Source organism: Petaurus breviceps, unplaced genomic scaffold, assembly GCF_028583685.1.
Source record: "Petaurus breviceps papuanus isolate PSGF00001 unplaced genomic scaffold, PetGlider_PUasm1.0 91041, whole genome shotgun sequence".
Lineage (NCBI taxonomy): Eukaryota > Metazoa > Chordata > Mammalia > Diprotodontia > Petauridae > Petaurus > Petaurus breviceps.
This window is the reverse complement of record NW_027187400.1, coordinates 7,617,232-7,637,661: the sequence shown is the minus strand read 5'-3', so window position 1 is coordinate 7,637,661 and position 20,430 is coordinate 7,617,232. Positions and strand designations below refer to the sequence as shown.

Sequence of the window (20,430 nt, the reverse complement as noted above, 5' to 3'; positions counted from 1 at the left end):
TTTGGCGGCCCCCTATGGTCTAAGATGATTCTATATCGCTTCACACACTCCACCCAGAGAGATGTTTTCTCCAGCTACTCTCTGCACATCCCAGTCTTCCCAATTATACAACTATAATCAGTTTGATGCTGCCTTTGATGCTGGAAAAGATGTGTTAGTCTGCTCAGTGACGGATCCACTCATCTTCCCTGTAACATTTTGGACCAAAATACTGCCTCCCTGGTTCGTTCTCCTATAATTTGTTATCTCCCCTATGAGAATGTAAGCTCCTTTGAGGGCAGGGACTCTCCTTTTGCACCACACTTGACAGTCAATAAACTGATTAGTAAACTGATTAAGTGCCTACTATGTGCCAGGGATACAAAAAAAGCGAAAGACAGTCTCTACCCTCAAGAAACTTACAATCGAAATGGGTAGACAACTTGCAAACAACTCCGCACAAACACGATGTACAATGATTGCTTAATGAATGTTTTTCATTCACCTTATGTTCTGAGACCCAGTTCTTTTTTGTTGTTGTTAGCTGGTTCTAGGACGTTTTTCTAATATGCTTTATTTTTCAGGGACCTTTCCTGCCCACTCACGCTCGGGCTTCGTCAATTACCTTTGCGTCTGCGCAGAGTCCTCTACTCTTCCCCTCCCCACCCCTGTCCGCTTTCTCTTCTCCGCCTAGGTTTGCGTTTGGGGCGGAGTCTTGAGCAGGGACGGGCACCCGTTTTAGGAAATACGTCACTGACGGAAGAGCGTTAGACCGGATGTTGTAGAAGTCATTTCCTTGTTTTTTCCGGAAGTCGGCGGAAGAGGGGAGAGATTCTTGGCGATGTCGTCTGAAGTGGAGGCTGAGGTAGCGGGGGTGCTGTCTGGAGGGGTTGGGGAGCCCAGGGTGGCGGGGAGGCGGTGGGCGCGGGACTGTCCGCAGGGAGGGAAGCTGGGTCTGACTGACCGTCCCTTCCGCGGTGCAGGCCCGCACGGAGACCCAGGAGGACGAGGAGGAGGAAGAAGAGGAGCGGCCCCTGACCGCAGCCGAGGCGCGGGCTGCCCAGAAGCGAGAGGAGAGACTGAGGAAGTTCCGGGAGCTGCACCTGAAAAGGGTGAGTTAGGCCCCGCAGTGGGGGCGGGGCCTGCCTCGGAGCTCCTGCTGTGGCCGAATGTTGAGGCTGCCACGGCCCTTTATCAGCTGAGCGGCGGGAGGGGTAGAGCTGTGCACTTAGGGGAGGCTCGGGTACTTAGCAGCTGTAGCACCACCCTCGGCCTCAGTTTTCTCCTCTCTAAAACGGGGGTGATCATGGCTCCCACATTGCCGGGTTGTTAGGAGGCTGACACGAGACAGTTACGTGTAAAGCGCTTGGAGAACCTTAAAGCGAAGACGCACGCTCGCTTTTATTAAAATATTGACAAGGATAATCGGCAGTTTTTAAGTAATTGATTGGAAAGGCAGTCCGGCGTGATTATTAGAGTTCAGAAGACTCCCTCCCCGAGATTTGCTGTGCCACACAGTCACACGATTTAACCTCTCTGAGCCTCTGCTCATCTGTCAGATGAAGGAGGGTGGGCCAGACGGTGTTTGGGGCCGTGCAGACTCCAAGCGCATAGTAGTAATGACTTGAATTCATACAGCCCTTTAAGGTTTGCAAAGCACCGTAAGTATTACCCCCTTTGATGTTCTAACCACCCTGTGACATAGGCTGCCCATTTTCCTCAATTCACAGATGAAGAAACAGGCTGACATAGGTTAAGTGACTTAAGAGGGTTTTTTTAAGAGCTAAAGGTGGTCTACTAAGAGTAACCTTAGCTACACTTGGTCCTTTGTATTCCCCATTTCTTTCTGCTATGTGAAGTCTAAATCTTGTACTGCAGGGACACCTCAAAAGCAAAATTATAGCTCCTTTCCCAGCTGATTTTGACTACAAAAGAAAAATCAGAGGAATATGGTAATTCAAGAAAGTAGTCACCTTCTCTTTATCCTTTCTGATAAAATCATTAGTGGGTGATTAACAAATGCCTGTTGATTGACAGGTAAAGAAAGTGCCATTTCCTTTGGACTAGTATAAATGGCTGTGCTAATAAGGAATATCTGCTTTCCTTTGTAATAAGTGGTAGGGTATCTTCTTGTTGTAGTAAGTACCTGGAATAAATACCACATATAAATAAGTTACAAATATATAAAATATAAATTTTGTGTAAGACGGGGAGGCATTAGGTCCTGGGAAATTAGAAAGGTGTCTTAGTGTCTGGTATGTGGTAGCTATTTAATAAATGTTTGATTGGCAGCTGAGTTGTGCTTTGAAGAATTTAGAATGTCAGGGAACACCTATACTGTCTTCTTCATTTGATGCTCATTTACAAATGACTGATTCTGGGGCAAAAAAAAAAAAAGTAAATTAACAGGAACTCTCTGCAGCTTAGATTCCCAGAGAGCTGCTTAAGGCCCCCAAAAGTTGTGACTACTTCTGGATCACAAATCCAGTGTATGTTAGAAGTAGGATTTGAACCCAGGTCTTCCTGATTCTACTTAATCTCCTCTGCTTTGGAAACTAAGGTGACACTCCCTGCTCTCAAAGAGCTTGAAACCTAGATGTAAACAAACCATTATTTTACAAGCTAGGTTATTAAGTGGAGGTTTCAGTCAGAGAGGTCAGCAAGATTCAGAGATCCCATAGGGCAGTCACTGAAAGCTTCCTAGAGATCCTGGCACCTGAGCTGGGCCTCAGAGGAAAGTAATAATTTGCCAGGCAGAGATATGAGTATCTTTTAGGCCTAGTGAATGAAATGCACAGTATCAGAAGATCTGGACATGATCCCAGAAATAGCCTCCTTATTGGGCTTTCTCTTTCTAGGCTCCTTCCAGTCCTCCAGGCAGCTGCCAGAGCAATTTTTCTAAGCCATATAGGTCTCACCATGTCATGTCCTATTTTTTTTTTTAATCTATTACCCCTGGGATAAAATAGAAACTTTTCACCCTGATGTTCAAGGCCTTTTTGCAGACTGATTCCAACCTGCTTGTCCATTCTTTTACATCATTCAGTTAACACTAGATGTTCTAGTGAATCTGGCCTACTATTTATTTCCTGAACCTCTCATTTTATCTGCTGCCTCTGTCGATTTAAATTGTACAAATGGATCCCTGTGCTTCATCTTAGCCTCTCAGAATGACTCTTTATCTTCCTTTAAGACTCAGTTCATGTATGACCTCTTCCGTAAACAACTTCCTCATCCTCATGTTGGTTAATGCACTCTCTTCTCCTCAGATGATCTGGTATTTACTTACTTTTGCATATGTTTTGTCCACAGAGTAGAACATAAGTTTATTGAGGGCAGAGTATTTGTATTTGTCTATTTCTAACATCTAGCACTTTAGGTGCATAGTTGGGCTTTCTGAGACTAGTTTGACTGAAGGGAAGAGCATATGGAAGGACTTAGCATGAATAGGTTCTTGTAGGGGATTGCGTAGCAGAGATACTTGTTCAGGAATGGGTCAGTCTGGATGCCTCTTGGGTCTCTTCCAGCTCTAAGCTTTTGTAAAAATAAGATGTGGAAGGTGGCTTAGAGCCACATCATAGAAACATAATTAGTAGCTTATATTTTACTCTGTGAACAGAAGGGATCCATGGAGGGGTGTTGAGGTGCTGCACTTTGTGATTAGATCATCCCATTAGGGAGATGATTTTTGTATGGGAATGGAGTTCAGGATGAAGGAGGAGAGACTGAAAGCCAGGACACCTGTTAAGTAATTGCAGTTGGCCAAGCCAGAGGGCAAAAGGAACTGAACCAAAGTAATATCAGCAATGAATAAAAGAGGACAAAAGGCAAAAGTCTTATGGAAGAAGAATCCATAGCCCTTGACAGCTGATTGGAATTGGATGATAAAATCCACACAAATCATCAGCATTTCTCTACATTACTAACAAAATCCAACAGCAAGAGATAGAGAAATTCCATTTACAGATTCTGTAGACATTATAAAATATCTGGGAGTCTACCTGCCAAGACAAATCCAGGAACTATATGAACACAATTACGAGATACTTTTCACACAAATAAGGTCAGATCTAAATATTGGAAAAACATCATTTGCTCATGGGTAGGCCAAGCTAATAAAATAAAAATGACAATTATACCTAAATTTACTTATGCGGTGCCATATCAATTAAACTACCAAAAATATTTTATAGAGCTAGAAAAAATAATGATGAAATTTATCTGGAAGAACAAAAGGTCCAGAATATCAAGGGAATTAATGAAAAGAGATGAAAGGAAGGTGGCCTAGCTGTACCAGATCTTAAATTGTATTGTAAAGCAGCAATCATCAGAACTGCTTGGTACTGGCTAAGAAATAGAGTGGTAGATCAGTGGAATAGGTTATGTACACAAGACACAGTGGTCAGTGACTATGATAATGTGCTGTTTGAAAAACCTAAAGACGCCATCTTCTGGCATAAGAACTCACTATTTGACAAAAACTTTTGAGAAAACTGGAAAATAATATGGCCAAAACTAGAGACCAACATCTCACACCCTAAATGAAGTCAGAATGGATACATGATTTAGATATGAAGGCTGATACTATAAGCAAACTGGGTGAGCAAGGAATAGTCTACTTGTCAGATTTATGGAGAATGGAAGAATTTATGACTAAACAAGAGATGGAGAATATTATGAAATGCAAAATGGATAATTTTGATTACATTAAATTGAAAAGTTTTTGCACAAACAAAGCCAATACAACCAGGATTAGAAGGGAAGCAAAAAATTGGGAAAGAATTTTTACAGCTGGTATCTCTGATAAGGGCCTCAATTTCTCAAATATATATAGAGAACTGAGTCAAATTTATAAGAATACAAGTCATTCCCCAATTGATAAATGGTCCAAGGATTTGAACAGGGAGTTTTCACATGAAGAAATTATAGTCATATGAAAAAATGCTCTAAATCACTATTGATTAGATAAATGCAAAACAAAACATCTCTGAGGTACCACATCACACCTGTCAGATTGGCTGACATGACAAAACAGGAAAATGATATGTTGGAGAAGATGTGAGAAAATTGGAACACTGATGCATTGTTGGTGGAGTTGTGAACGGAGCCAACCATTCTGGAGCGCAATTTGGAACTATGCCCAAAGGGCTATAAAAATGTGCATAGCGTTTGACCTGGCAATACCACTTCTAGGGCTGTATTCCGTAAGAGATCATAAAAACAGGAAAAGGACCCACTTGTACAAAAACAGTTACAACAGCTCTCTTTGTGATGGCCAAGAATTGGAAATTGAGGGGATGCCCATCAACTGGGGAATGGCTGAACAAGTTATGGTATATGAATGTAATGGAGTACTATTGTTCCATAAAAAACGATGGGCAGGTGAACTTCAGAAAAAACTTGTAAAGAGTTACATGAACTGATGCTGAGTGAAGTGAGCAGAGCCTGGAGAACATTGTACACAGTAACAGCAACATGGTGTGATGGCTGACTTTGATAGACTTAGCTCTACTTAGCAATACCAGGATCCAAGACAGCTCCAGAAGGCGCATGATGGAAAATGCTATCCACATCCAGAAAAAGAACTACAGTCTGGATGCAGATGGAAGCAGACTATTTGCTCCCCTTTTTTTTTTTTGGTTTCTCCTTTCTTGTGGTTTGTCCCATTGGTTGTAATTCTTCTGTACAACATGACTGAGGTGAAAGTAGGTTTAATATGAATGTATTATACGTCGAGCCCATATCTCATTGCATTCCATCTCAGTGTGGGGGAGGGGAGGGATGGGGAGAAAATTTGGAACTCAAAATTTTATGGAAGTGAATGGTGAAAACTAAAAATAAAGAAATTAATTTTGAAAAAAATAGGAAATAAGGCTGGGCATGCAGGGTGCAGCCAGATTGAACTGGGCTTTGAATAACAAAGGCTGAAAAAGAGGCTTCCATGAGGAGCGGCTGAAAGTTTCTGAGCTGGGCAACGGTGTAGTGTCGCAAAGAATCTTAGCTCGTTGTGCTTCTCTCCTTATTTTCCATTCTGTCAGTGCATTGTATTAAGCTGCATATTTGGTGATCATTCCGCCCTTGCTGGATTGCAAGCTCCAGTCTTACTTCTGTGTATTTACTCAGGTGTTTCTCATTCAACGTGAGCATTTAGTAAATGATAGTTGAAATGAATAATAAAAATTGAATTTTCACTTAGTGGGGTAAAAAAAGAAAGTGGGTGATACAGGAAAGGAAGGAGCCAAAAAAGAGTTCACATTGATGTGACAGCTAAAACGTTTACAAAACATTTTCCTCAATAATAACTCCTAGGCTAGGTAGAGCAAGTATTTCATCATTTTCAAATAAAGCTCCTGAGGGGCCAGCAAGATTCAGTGACTTTGCTCAGGTCACACAGTGCTACTTACTAACTTCTTTCTAGCTTCCCTATAGCAATGATCCCACTATTCTTTCAATCATCTGAAACTGAAACCTTGACGTCACTACTAGAGACAAGTAGAGTGCACTGAGAAAAAAACAAAAACAATGCACTTAGAGCCAGAAGGCCTTGGACTGAGATTCCCATCCTTGCTAACTGGAAGGATGGCAGGTGATTGGAAGGGTGGTGGGGATTGGATGTGCACTTGTGAATAACAAGAAAGTTTGCTGAGTTTGGATGTTCATTTCTCTTACTATTTTTAGTGATCTGAAGCTTTCCTAATGTGGTTGTTAATTGTGTGTAGTTCATTTGAGAACTGTTTGTTCATATGCTTTGACCACTTATCTTATTGACTCATTTTTCTAGATTTGCAAAGCATTTTCCTCTCAAGCACCCTGAAAGATAAATAGTGCAAACATTATCCCCATTTTTCACATGAAGAAACTGAGACAGACATTACATAAATTGCCTAGGGACACATACCTATTGCAAAGCAGAATTCAAACACAGGTCACCTGATTCCATATCCAGTTTTTAATTCCTAGATCAGCTTCTCAGTGCTTGTGTCACCTTCAGCAAGTCACTGAAAACCTTTTTGAGCCTCAGTTCCTTCATCTGAAATGTAAAATGAAGGTGTTGAACTGGGTGACCTCTTAAATCCTCTTCCAGCTCTCTATCTATTCTTTCCACTAGACTAATACTGTGTCTATTTCTCTTTTTTTCCAGTTTATCTGTGTCTGGCTTTTGGTAACCATTTGGTAAATTCATTTGAAAAGATAACTTGCATCTAAAACTTGCCCACATCAGTCATGTTTTTATATTGAATAAGAGACTCTGGGAGAATTTTCAGAGGTGTTCTTGGTCCTGAGACTCCAGACCCACATTGTTGTGTTTAAGTCCTGATTTTTCGACTTCTGGGCATTTATCCATGCTAGTCTTTTGTGGTGATGGCACATTCTTCTTGTGTTTTTAGAATGAGGCCCGAAAGCTAAATCATCAGGAGGTTGTGGAGGAAGATAAAAGACTCAAGCTGCCAGCAAACTGGGAGGCTAAGAAGGCACGTTTGGAATGGGAACTTCAGGTGGAAGAAAAGAAGAAGGTAAGTACGACCACCCTGTACTTCAAGGTGTGGCACCACAGGGAGGGGGCTGAAGTCAGAGTCAGGTGGCCGGGGTTGAGCAGGTATGGTCACAACCTCTTTGAACCTCACTTTCTTCAGCTGTAAAGTGAGATGGCTAGACTGAATGATCTTCACAGTTGATGCCAACTCTAAACCTGTGATTCTGTGTAGACAGGCTTTTTTCTAAAGCCAATCCTCAAATCTTAAAACATTGCCTAATGTAAAAAAGCACTGTGGAAATGTATTGGGGATGCGATTTATTTTTTAAATCAGGTAGGATTTAGAGCTGGAGAGAAACTTAGAGGTGATCTCATCTAACTCTGGTTTTACAGAGAGAACACATTAGACCTAGGGAAGGAAGTGACTAATGCCCAAAGACAGAAAAACTGGTCATGGGGTCATGGTCATAAGATCTTCGACTGGGAGGGACTTGAAATGGAAGGAGGCAGTAACATGTTTAGACCCACACTTTAGGAAAGTCACTTGGCATCTGTGCAGGATATGTTGGGATGGGGACAGGCTTGAAGTTGGGAGATTACAGGAGACAGTTGTGGTTATTGGAGTAGTAAACTGGGAATGGATGTGAGAAATGCTAAGACAACAAGATCTGGCAGCTGCGTATATATGTGGTCTAAAGAAGAGGAAGGGATGGCCCAGATGTTATAAAACTGGGTGGAGGAATGGTGGTCCTCTAAACATTGAAAGTGAAGTTTGGAAGTAGAGTGGGCTTGGAGGTGGGGAGAGAATGAGCTGTGGTATGGACAGGTTAGATGTTTAGGTCCTAAAGAATAGCTGCTTTAGGGGCAGCTAGGTGGCACTGGCCCTGGAATCAGGAGGACCTGAGTTCAAATCCAGCTTCACACACTTAACACAAAAAAAATTAGTCGTGTGACCTTGGGCAAGTCACTTAACCCCAACTGTCCTACCTTCCCCCTCCAAAAAAAAAAAATAGCCACTTTAAAATGTCCAGTGGGTAGTTGGTGATGTGAGATTCCAGCTCAGGAGATACATGGAAAGATAGTGATTGAATCCCTGGAAAACCTAGGTCTGAGTCCCATCACCATCCATCAGTAACACTGCAATGTTGGCTCAGCTCTATGGCCTTCAAATGCCTCATGTGCATAATGGGGTGATGATATTTGCCCTTTGGAGAAGCAGTATGAGGTTAGAGCATTGGGTCTGGAGTCAGGAAAGTCACTTTTTTTTAGTCATCTCCATCTTTTCACGACCCCATCTGACAAAGACAGTGAAGTGTTCTGCCATTTCCTTCTCCAGCTCATTTTATAGATGGAGAAACTGAGGCAAACAGGGTGAAGTGATTTGCCCAGGGTCACATGACTAGTATATGTCCGAGGCCAGATTTGAACTTGGGAAGATGAGTCTCCCTGTCTCTAGGCCCAGCACTTGATCCACTGCACCACCTAACTGCCCTGGAGTCAGGAAAACCTGAGATCAAATTCTGCCTGAGATACTTCTACCTGTGTTACCCCAGGGAGGTCACTGTATCTCTTGATCTTAGGTCCTCATCTATCAAATAAGGGAGTTGGACTTCATAGTCTTTGAGGTCCCTCCCGGCTCTGTCTCTGATCCTTTCATTTGATAGCATATGTGAAACCTTTCATAGCTGAAAATATCATACAAAAATATAAATTCAGCTACTATTTTTTAAAAAGAACTTTGATCTTTTAGGAATGTGCTGCAAGGGGGGAAGACTATGAACGAGTGAAGTTACTAGAGATCAGTGCTGAAGATGCAGAAAGATGGGAGAGAAAGAAGAAGAGGAAGAACCCAGATCTGGGCTTTTCAGGTAAATCCTTCTTATCAAATAGAAAGCCATCGGGTGATTCAGGGTGCCCTCCTCCTGGGCTAGACCTTCAGAGAGTACACCAACAAGAGCTCGCGGTGTCCGGAGAGTACTTGGACTCTCAAGCTAAGCCCATTCGTCCCCGTGAAGCTTACAGCCCCTTCACGCCTGCTCATGTTCTCCTACAGATCCTCTGTGAAGGATCTGACCAGCTCGTCCAAACATCCACCAAAGCGCTGCTCATTTTAGGATTGCCACTGCAGCGTGGAGCTTACCCTTTGCTCTCCCCACATGGCCTGCCCACTTCTCTTGTTAGGCAGACCTTGCTTTTCTCAGTAATGCCTTCACTACCTCTCATGTGGCAACATGCCACAGCCTGTTTACTCTGTGTGTGTGCACGTGTGTGTGTGTACGTACTTGTGTGTAAGTGTAAGAACAGCTTGGGGGTATTGAAAAGTCTTGTGTGATAACTAAAATGTAATTCTACCCACTGTCAAAGCTGCCAGCACCCAAGAGCCATCATCTCTTGGTTTATATGTGGAGGACAGACTGTTAATAGATGGATATTTTTCACAATTTGTGGCCAAAACATTGTCAAAACTTTTATCGTCAGTTTTCTGATGATATCTCTTACAGGAAAACTTTAGGTTTTGACTTATTAGTGATTATGATGTCTACTCTCACCCCCCAAATAAAGTCATTTTCATGGCATGGAGGTGAACCTGGTTTGATGCTAGCAGAGTTCAAGTTGTTTGACTTCTGCCAGTGAAGGAGTCAGATATCCATCTGTGCTTGAGGACCAGCCTAGGGTAGTGGAGGGGCATTCATTGGCCAGGCCAGGTCCTTTGGGCCTTCCTCTAGCTCTTCAGTCGAGTAAACAGGGCCGGTGAGAGAGAGCTCTCCATCCATAGAAGTGACTGGTATGCCTTGCCACTCCACAGTACTAGTCAGACCAGAATTTGCAGGGTAATAATAACCAAAACCAAGGGGTCAAGTGAGAGTCAGCAGGATTTTGTAGGCATGGTCTCCAGAGTCCAGAGCTCCACAGAGTGGGTCAGGGACACACACTGTGGCCTGAACAGAAGAAGGGTTTAGCTCACCTACCTTCTCTGCTGTTTGCTGTATTTTTGAAAACCAAACTAGTGTTAGCAGCAAGCACCCCAGCGTCCCCAGGGTGTCTGCCAACACAGGTTCTTGGATCTGCTTTGATAAAGGAAAGCAACTCAAAATGGGTTAACAAGCTTATTTTAATCAGTCAAATATGTATCATTCACCTAGCTCAGCGGAAAAAGGTCAGCACCCTGAACTTCAGAATATACAGACAGAATAATCAAGACAGAGAAACAGGGGCGGAGCCAAGATGGCGGAGTAGAAGCACGACCCTCCCGCGGCTCCGGCTTCCACCCTCCCCAATCCATGTAGAAAGGGGACTCTAAACAAACTTTGTAGCTGCAGAACCCACAAAATGACACAGAGAAGCTAACCTCCCACTGAGAACAGCCCAGCAGACCAGCAGGAATCGGCCAGCCCAACGCTCTGGGAGCCGAGCCCAGCACCACGCCGAGGCGTTAGCCCCAGGGCAGGCCTGACCAGCCGCCAGCCAGAGGGACTCCAGATCAGCAGCAGCTGTGGCCGTTTCCAGATTTATCAATACATAGATGCAAAGGACAAGGTGAGAGGCCAGTGCAGTCTGGACTTTGGGACCCAGTAAGTGGGAGTGTGTGGCTTTTACCCCCGGGGCGAGAAACCGCTAAGAAGAGGCACAGCCTGCCAGTGCCATGTGGCGGCTTCAGCTCCTGGCCTGCAGAGTGTAGGGGGACCAAGCACTAGTCTGAGGGGTAATCGCTCTTGCTTTAACCTGCTTGGATCTGGATTGCAGTCTAGGGTGGAGGTCCTGGGGTGTGTGTCCAGCTTGCCAGAGCGTGTGGAGACCTCAGAGAGGGCACCCATCTAATACCTCCGGCAGCTGAGAAAACCCCAGCGTTTGGGACGAAAACTCCTCTGTCTGGTGGCAGAGTCCTACTGTGGCAAAAAGCCCAAAAGTCAAATAATTGAGTGGCAAAATGAGCAGGCAAAGGAAACAAAGCAGACAGAAGATTCCAACATTACACTCCTATTTTGGGGACAAGAAGGAGCAAGGCATGGAACAGGAGGAAATCAGTGAAGTCAGAACTCCTGCATCAAAAGCTTCAAAGGAAAATACAGGCTGGTTTCAGGCCATAGAGGACCTTAAGAAGCAGATAAGAGAAGTGGAGGAAAAATTGGGAAGAGAAATGAGAACGATGCAAGAAAATTATGAAATGAGAGTCAACAGCCTGACTGAAGAAAATAATACCTTAAAAAACAGACTGACTCAAATGGCAAAGGAAGCTCAAAAAGGCAATGAGGAGAAGAATGCCTTAAAAAGCCGAATTTGCCAGATGGAAAAAGAATCTCAAAAGCTCACTGAGGAGAATCATTGCTTCAGAATTAGATTGGAGCAAATGGAAGCTAATGACTTTATGAGAAATCAAGATGCTGTTAAACAGATCCAAACAAATGAAAGAATAGAAGGCAGTGTGAAATATCTCATGGGAAAAACCACTGACCTGGAAAATAGATCCAGGAGAGATAATTTAAAAATTATTGGACTGCCTGAGAGCCATGACCAAAGTAAGAGCCTGGAAAGCATCCTCCAGGAAGTTCTCAAAGAAAACTGCCCTGATGTTTTAGAATGAGAGGGCAAAATAGAGGTTGAAAGATTCCACCGATCACCTCCTGAAAAAGATCCCAAAAAGAAAACTCCTAGGAATATTATAGCCAGGTTCTGGAATTCCCAGATTAAGGAGAGAATATTACAAGCAGCCAGGAAGAAACAATTTGAATACTGTGGAAAACATCAGGATAACCCAGGATCTGGCAGCTTCTACACTGAGGGATCGAAGGGCCTGGAATGTGATATTCCGGAGGTCAAGGGAGCTGGGATTAAAACCAAGAGTCACCTACCCAGCAAAACTGAGTATCATGTTTCCGGGGAAAATATGGTTATTCAGTGGAATACAGGACTTTCAAGCATTCTTGCTGAAAAAACCAGAGTTGAATAGAAAATTTGACATTCAGATACAAGAAGCAAGAGAAGCATGAGAAGGTAAACAGGGAAAAGAAATCATAAGGAACTTATCAAATTTGAACTATTTTTGTTTTTAAAGCAATCGGGGTTGAGTGGCTTGCTCGGGGTTGCACGGCCAGTTGTTGTTTCTGGGTATGGTGCTGAGTGTCTGCGCCCGGATTTGATCTGGGTCGTCCCGGCACTGGGGCCGGTGCTCTTGCTCGCTGAGCCACCTGGTCAAAGTTGAACTATTAACATTCCTACATGGAAAAACAATAATTGTAACTTATGAAACTTTTCTCAGTAGTTGAAGGGATTAGAAATATATATATGTATGTGTGTGTGTGTGTGTGTATGTCTTTATATGAGGGTATGCAGGCATATGAATACATATGTGAATGTGTATATACGTTTACAGATATACATAGATAGAGGGCACGGGACCAATTTAACAGGAAGGGATGATACTTAAAAGGTGAAATTAAGAGGTGAGAGGAATATAATGAGAGGAGATGGGGAGAGACAGAGTGGGGCAACTATCTCATACAGAAGAGGCAAGGGAAAATGGTTACAATGGAGGGGAAGAATAGGAAGGCAAAAGGGAATGGGTCAACCTTATTCCTATTGAATCTGGCTTGAGGAGGGAGGGAAATACACACTAAATAGGGGATCTCACCCTCCAGGAGAATAGGGGGGGAAGGGTGAGGGGGGATGATGGAAGGGAGGGCAGGCTGGGGGGGAGGGAAGTTGGAAGCACCCACTTTTGAAAAGAGACAGGATCAAAGTAGAGAATAGAACAAGTGGGAGGTGGGATAGGAGGGATGGAAATATAGTCAGTCTTTTACAATATATCTACTATGTTACTGTTTTGCATTAGCCACACATGTACAACCTATACTGAACTGCTTGTCTCCCCAGTGGGGGTGGGTGGCAGGGGGGGAAGGGAATGAATCTGGAATTGAAAGTTTTAAAATCAAATATTCAAATATATGTATATATACATATATGTGTGTGTGTGTGTGTGTGTGTGTATACTATTATTAATACCATCTTACATGTTATTAAGAAAAAAAAAGATATACAGGCACTGAGGCATAGAGATCCACTGGAAAAGTTGAAACGGGTATGGGAGAAAATATGGGAGAGAGCAGATCGGAGGTGGGGATATCCTGTGGGACTGCTGTTTTGGGGGGATGGGTGGGGGAAAACGGGGAGAAAATTTGTAACTCAAAATCTGGCAGAAACGAATGATGTAAAGCAGAAGTTAATAAGGCATTAAAAAAAAAAGAAAAGTCATGTAAAAAAAATAAAATAAACTTGCCATCTGTGGGGGAGCAGGGGCACACCTATTTAGGGATTGCATTTCAGAAAGTAAATTATTTTATTTATGTAACTTAATGAAAGAAAATAAATTTGGCTGGTAGAACAACAAAAAAAAAAAAGACAGAGAAACAGATCAAGTAAACAGATTCCAAATTGTCCAACCATTACATCCATACCAAACAACATCTGGGTTTTTCAAAGCCGGGGGGGGGCTCTCAACAACCAAAGGCTTCCCAGAGTTTCATATGATCAAATTACAGAACACTTCTCAAAGTGAGCCCCAAAACAAAGCTACACACCAGGCCTTATATAGCCTTCTCCTGGCTCAGAGAATGTAACAACCTTATTGACTCACTGGCCAATCAAAAAGTATCTACTGAAAAACAAGCCTCCTACCCCAGGCTTCAGGTGTACTTTAGCCTAGGGGCAGGGAAGATCTTTAAATTTACATTCCCATCACAACTAGCCCTTCTTCCCAGCTACCAGCTTTCTCCTGGGCCTACAAATTCTTCCACAGTCTCAGATTTGGAAGGGATTTCAGTCCATCTAGTGCAGCTTATACCTGAACAAAAAACCTCTACAATATGCCCCACACAACCCGAGGAGTCATCTAATCATTTAGTAAATCAAAATACTTATTGTGCATATACCATGTAGCAGGCCTGTTCTTGAAGACTTCTAGACTCCCCGGACAGCCCATTCCATTTTGGGGTAGCTCAGGTCCTTAGAAGCTTTTTCTTACATCCAACCAAAATGTACCTCTGCACCTTCTATCTGCTGCTCCTGCTCTTGCCCTCAGAGCCGTGTTGGCCACTGAGTCATGGGATTTTTTGGTCAAAGCAACTGACGGCTAATTTCCTAGGGCATGGAGGGGTCACCATCTGTAGTGGTGAATGGAGCCCTCATCCCATTGATCTGCATGCTGTTGTTGCATCAGGATTCCAACTAAGAAGTGACTAATTACTGTCTTCATAACCAAACCATTTCCCATTTTATTTTAAAGACTATGCAGCTGCTCAGTTACGCCAGTATCATCGGTTGACCAAGCAGATCAAACCTGATATGGAAACATATGAAAAACTGAGAGAAAAACAGTAAGTACCAGGACCCAGGATGGACCCGCCTTGGTTTCCTATCCTAACTAAACACCATTGACTCCACTGCTGAGGTCTGTGCTGTCCCTAGTGCTGCACACTCCCAAAGGATGTCCTTAGGTTCCCAGTGAGGAGGCTTCGGTCTTCTCCACCACCACCTGGAACAGTCATTTAAGTACCATCTATCTCAGAAGCACATGGTGGAGTGTTTCCACTTTACACATAGACTGACTTAACCACACGTATGATCTTTGGGAAGCAATGGGGAGGACGGGGATTTCATACCAGAGGAATAGTGTGGACCAAGGTGCCGGCTTAGGAAGGCGTTGGAAGCAAAGGATAAGGTCTAAGAATAGCATCAGACATTTCTTCTGCTGGGATTAGAAGCCATTCTGCTTGGCCCCAGAGCCAAAAACTAAGACCTGTAAGTGGAAATTAGATGGGCAAAGTTAAGGGAAAACTTCCTACTAATCAGAACTGTGCAGAAAAAAGGGCATCTGTTGCTTCATAAGGTGGTGAGCTTTGTAAGGTAATCTGGTTCAGATAACACTGCCATTGGCACCTGTGCTCTAGGCCAGCTTGTCAGCCTGAACAGGAATCCCCTCTACAATGTTCTGGCAAGTGGTCATCCAGCCCGTGCTAGAAAACCTTTGGAGATGATTCTGGCACACTCTGTGCACCCTGGGACATGCCCTTTCTCTCAGTGGGTCTTGCTGCACCTGAGTGACACAGGGCATGGGGTCAGAAGGATCTGAGTTCACATCCAATCTCAGACCCCAGCTGTGTGACCCTGGGCAAGTCACTCCACCTCTGCTTCATTTTCTCTGCAAAATGAGGATAATAATAATGCTTACCTCCTGGGGTTCTGAGGCTCAAATGAGATGATATTTTTATAGTGCTTATGTAGTACCTGGCACATAGTAGCCACATACTAAGTGTTGGGTCCCTTCCACCTCCTCTCACCCTGTCTGCTTTGGGTGCAGTGCCAAAAAGCATCAGGTCATCTATTTGATCCAGTGTTCAGGTGGAGATTGATGACTACTAACCTGAGGAGTTGTAGAAGGCATTCATGCTTTACACAGGAGTTAGACTGGCTGATCTCGGAGAGGCACTGTCTGACTCTGGGAGTTTGGAGTTTTGTGATCTGGCTTCTAGTCCCCTTTTGTCACATGTTAAATTTTCTCATAACTAAAATGCAGTGGCGGGTGGGGGTGGGGTTGGACTAGATCAGGATGTGACCTTCTAGGTCTTTGGGTGCAGCCTTTTGATTGAGTCCAAGTTTTACAGAACAAATCTTTTTTTTTTGTCTTTAGATAATTTTTATTAATTTGTTCACTTTTAGTTAACAAGATTCAATTCCACAATTCCTTGAGTTTCACATTTTGTCCCCCTCCTTCCCCTTGCCCCCATGGTGGCATACGGTCAAGTATAGGATCTGTAAATACTTGCACATTAGACATTAGTCAGGTTATAAAGACGGATTGTATCAGATGGAATGAAAAATGGTAAAGAGGACATAAAACCAAACAAGAAAAGGAAAAAGATCAGGTATTTTGCTTCAATCTGGATATAAACTTAGTTCTTTCTAGTTCTCTGGATGTACACATTTCTCTCCATTATGAGTCTTTTGGGATTGACTTCATTCAAATATCACTGCATTGCTGAGAAGAGTCCAGTCTGTCAAAGTTGGTCATCACACATATGTTGTGTCTGTAATTGTGTACAAATTTCTCTTGGTTCTACTCGTCTTGCTCGGCATCAGTTCTTATAAGCCTCTCCAGGTAAATATGAAGTCCATCTGCTCCTCATTTCTTATAGCACAATAGTATTCCATAACATACATATACCACAGCTTGTTCAGCCATTCCCCAATTGATGGGCACCCCCTTAATTTCCAATTCTTTGCTACCACAAAAAGAGCTGCTATAAATATTTGTGTACATGTGGGTCTATCTCCCACTTCTATGATTTCTTTGGGATATAACCTTAGAAGTGGTATTGCTGGGTCAAAGGGTGTGAAATTGTAGAACAAATCCTTTTATGAAGGGGATTTGTTCTGTGAAGTTTGGATTCAGCCAAAGGGTTGCACTTGAGGACCTAGAGGGCCATGTGTGACCTCCAGGTTCCCCACCCCTGGGCTAGATGATCTCTACAATCCATTCTAAGGGATTCTATTTAATACTAAATTTAGTACTTCAGAGTAAATCTTTTTATTCCTATTGCTCAACATTTGTGACAAAATATGTGTTCACGCTGTTATAATTTTGATTTCTTGCAGTGGAGAAGAATTCTACCCAACATCCAATAGTCTTCTTCATGGAACACATGTACCTTCTACAGAGGAAATTGATAGGATGGTTATAGATCTAGAAAAACAGTAAGTACTTAGAACAAGCCTTGGACTGTAGCCAGTTTTCATGCAGACAGCCAGAAGTTATCCTAAATACTTACAGTGTCTTGTTTATTACAGCAATGCATTTCTTTTTTGTTTTGGAGAGTGAAGGCAAGGCAATTGGGGTTAAGTGACCTGCCCAAAGTCACATGGCTAGGATTGTCTCAAGTGTCTGAGGCTGGATTTGAACTCAGGTCCTCCTGACTCTAGGACCAGTGCTCTATTCACTGCGCCACCTAGCTGCCCCTCATCAATGCATTTCTGATCTCATGGAGGCAGTTTGTTCTCCCAGTGGTGCAGACTGCAATCCCCTGTGCCTTTTCTTCCCATGAAACTATAGTCCCAGTCCTCCTTTAAATGCTACAGTCTACCTAAAATGCTGAAAGTCTATATTTCTTGACTTTGCATGTCACAGATTTCCATATAACACTTAATTTTGAACTTGTCATTTCTGTGAAGTGTTATGAACACTTCAATTATTCTTCAATAATGAAGAATTATATATTTACTTATATATTATATAATTATATATAATATATAATTATGTTATTATGTATTATTTATATATCTCTCCAAGTCAGGAGAGAAAGGAACGCCAAGGAGGCCAGAGACTAATAGAGTGGGATAAGGTGTAAGAAAACAAAAAGATGAGAGTACCAGGTTTTGAAGGACTTTAAAAGACAAACAGGATTTTACATTTAATCCTGGAGTTAATAGGGAGCCACTGGAGCTTTTGAATTGGTGATAACTTGAGGAAGATAAATGACAGCTGAGTGGAAGGATTGTAGAGGGGAGAGACTTGAGGCAGCCCCAGCCACCAGCAGCTGCTGCAGAAGTCCAGGTGTGAGGTGATGAAGGCCTATCCCAGAGTAGGGGCAGTGTCAGAGGAGAGAAGAGATTGAATGTGGGGCAAAGAAGATTGGAGGGTCAGGCGTTGAAGTGAACACTTAGGTTTTGAACATGAGGTACTGGGAGGATGGTGATACCCTGAACAGTACCGTGTTTCCCCGATAATAAGACACTGTCTTATTAATTTTTTTGGACAGAAAAACACCAGAGGGCTTATTTACAGGGGAGGGCTTATTTTAATGAACATTGACAGCAATTTTAATAAACAGGTAAATGTGAACAAAAAAATGTACCTTTATTCAATAAGCAAATCACTGGGGAAGAACAGGATGATGCACTCACTGCTGCAGCTCTGATTGGATGCAGCTCGGAGCGCAGCGCGCGTTTTACGGGGCGGGGGGGACGGTGCATACAGAGGGTACTGTAATGTAGCGTGTAGCACAGGGGATCACCTTCACTACAGTAGCAATCTCAATAGGGCTTATTTTAGAGGAATCTTACACAGTAAGGGGAGGGCTTATTTTCAGGACAGGTCTTATTATCGGGGAAACACTGTAATACAGAAGTTAGGAGGAAGTGAGGGGAAGGTTTTGGAGGAGATAACAAGTTCAGCCTTAGACATATTGAGTTTAAGATGTCTATGGGACATCTAGTTCAAAATGTCCAACAGGCATTTGAAGATAGGGCGAGATCAGGGTTAGACAAATGGCTGAGAATCATCTGCAAAGAGATTATAATTGAATGGGAGCAGATGAGATTATCAAGCAAAACAGTACTGAGGAAGAAAAGAGGGCCCAGGACAGAGCCTTGGGGAACACTGTAGTAAATGCTAACTCTGGGCCTTTGTGAGCATCCTGCAAAGGAGTCTGAGAAGGGGGGGTGGGCAGATGGGTAAGAAGAGAATCAGCAAAAAGTCCTGGAAACAGAGTATCAAGGAGGAGAGGGTGATTTGACAGTTTCAGAGGCTGCAGAGAGATCAAGAAGAATGAGGATTAAGAAAGACCATTAGATTTGGTGATTGTGAAATCACTTTCAGTGTAATGAAGTTGAAAGCTAGAATGCAAAGGAAAAAAAATGGAGGCATTGCTCATAGATAGCCTTCTCAAGGGAGAGCCTTGAAAGGGAGGATATGGAAAGAAAGAGATGGACAAATCAAGTAAGGGATTGGGGGAGGGGACACACAAGCATGTTCACAGACAGGGAAGCAGGCAGTGCACAGGGAGAAATTGAAGATTTGGGATAATAAAGGAGGCAGTTTGTTTGGAATGAGATAGAGTAGCATTACTTGGGCACTCATAGGGACTGTCCTTGGCAAGAAGGGCTAGACATCATTGTGTGAGACAGGGGTGATGGGAGATAGTGTGTGAGATGAGGAGGGGAAAAGGAGCTCTCTCAGTAAAAGGCCTCACTTTTTTTTTTTTTTGGGTGAAATACCAAGGCAAGGTTCTCAATCTGGGGTGAGATGAGATGTTTGAGGATGGATGAAAAGGTTTAGAAAAGCCGCTGTAGGTGGGATAGTGAATTGATGAGGCCCAATTGAAATGATGTTTAAGAAAAATATGTGTTTACCCATTTGACACAATTTCATGATTTTCTCCAGCTTCATTAAGCAGCACATGAGTAGAAGGAAAGACAGTAGCTAACAGGAGTGATCCAAAGCCAAGGCTTGGGAAGGCAAAATAAGTGGGGGACAGTATCTGAGAGGAATGTCAAGTTAGATTGGTTTGTGGTCAAGATGTGGGAGAAGAGTGTGGCCAGTTCTAAGTTTATCCTTCACTTTCATCATTAGTCATTCTCATTTCCAGATGACCAAAAGGTTTCTTTTTTAAAACTGTTTTTCAGAATTGAGAAACGAGAAAAATACAGTCGGAGACGTCCTTATAATGATGACTCTGATATTGACTACATTAATGAAAGAAATGCCAAATTCAACAAGAAAGCAGAGAGATTCTATGGAAAATATACAGCTGAAATCAAACAGAATTTGGAGAGAGGAACAGCTGTCTAAACATCAATCAGTGAACTGCACAAATAAAGGATTTATATACTCTTGTATTTAACACTCAGATGCATTTATAAGTTTGTATATTTTCATACTTCAAAGTAATGCTATTTTAGGAAAGCTGTAACTTGTAAAGATTTGACCAATCTTGGTAAGGAAACTTTCCCCACCTGTGATATTTACCAGGCTGGGATACCATGGACAAAATCATTTAAGCCTGTATTAACAATTGTAAAACGGAGATAATGTTCCTACCTCATAGGGCTGCGGGGCTAAAATGAGAATGTACGTAGCTTTGTAAACTTATAAAGTGTTACATCAGGCATTTTCACAATTGCGTTGAGTTATTAAGGGTGGGGGATGT

At 42.8% G+C, this 20,430-nt stretch overlaps 1 protein-coding gene across 1 annotated transcript; it reads left to right on the top strand.

Moving 5' to 3' along the window:
• Window positions 1-778: 778 nt before the first annotated feature.
• On the top strand, window positions 779-20,130 carry SYF2 (SYF2 pre-mRNA splicing factor). Its single transcript, XM_069079056.1, has 7 exons — window positions 779-844; window positions 963-1,091; window positions 7,368-7,493; window positions 9,204-9,321; window positions 14,733-14,823; window positions 17,102-17,200; window positions 19,907-20,130. Exons 1-7 carry the CDS (start codon window positions 821-823, stop codon window positions 20,070-20,072), a joined length of 753 nt encoding a protein of 250 aa, XP_068935157.1. The 5' UTR covers window positions 779-820; the 3' UTR covers window positions 20,073-20,130.
• Window positions 20,131-20,430: the final 300 nt, after the last annotated feature.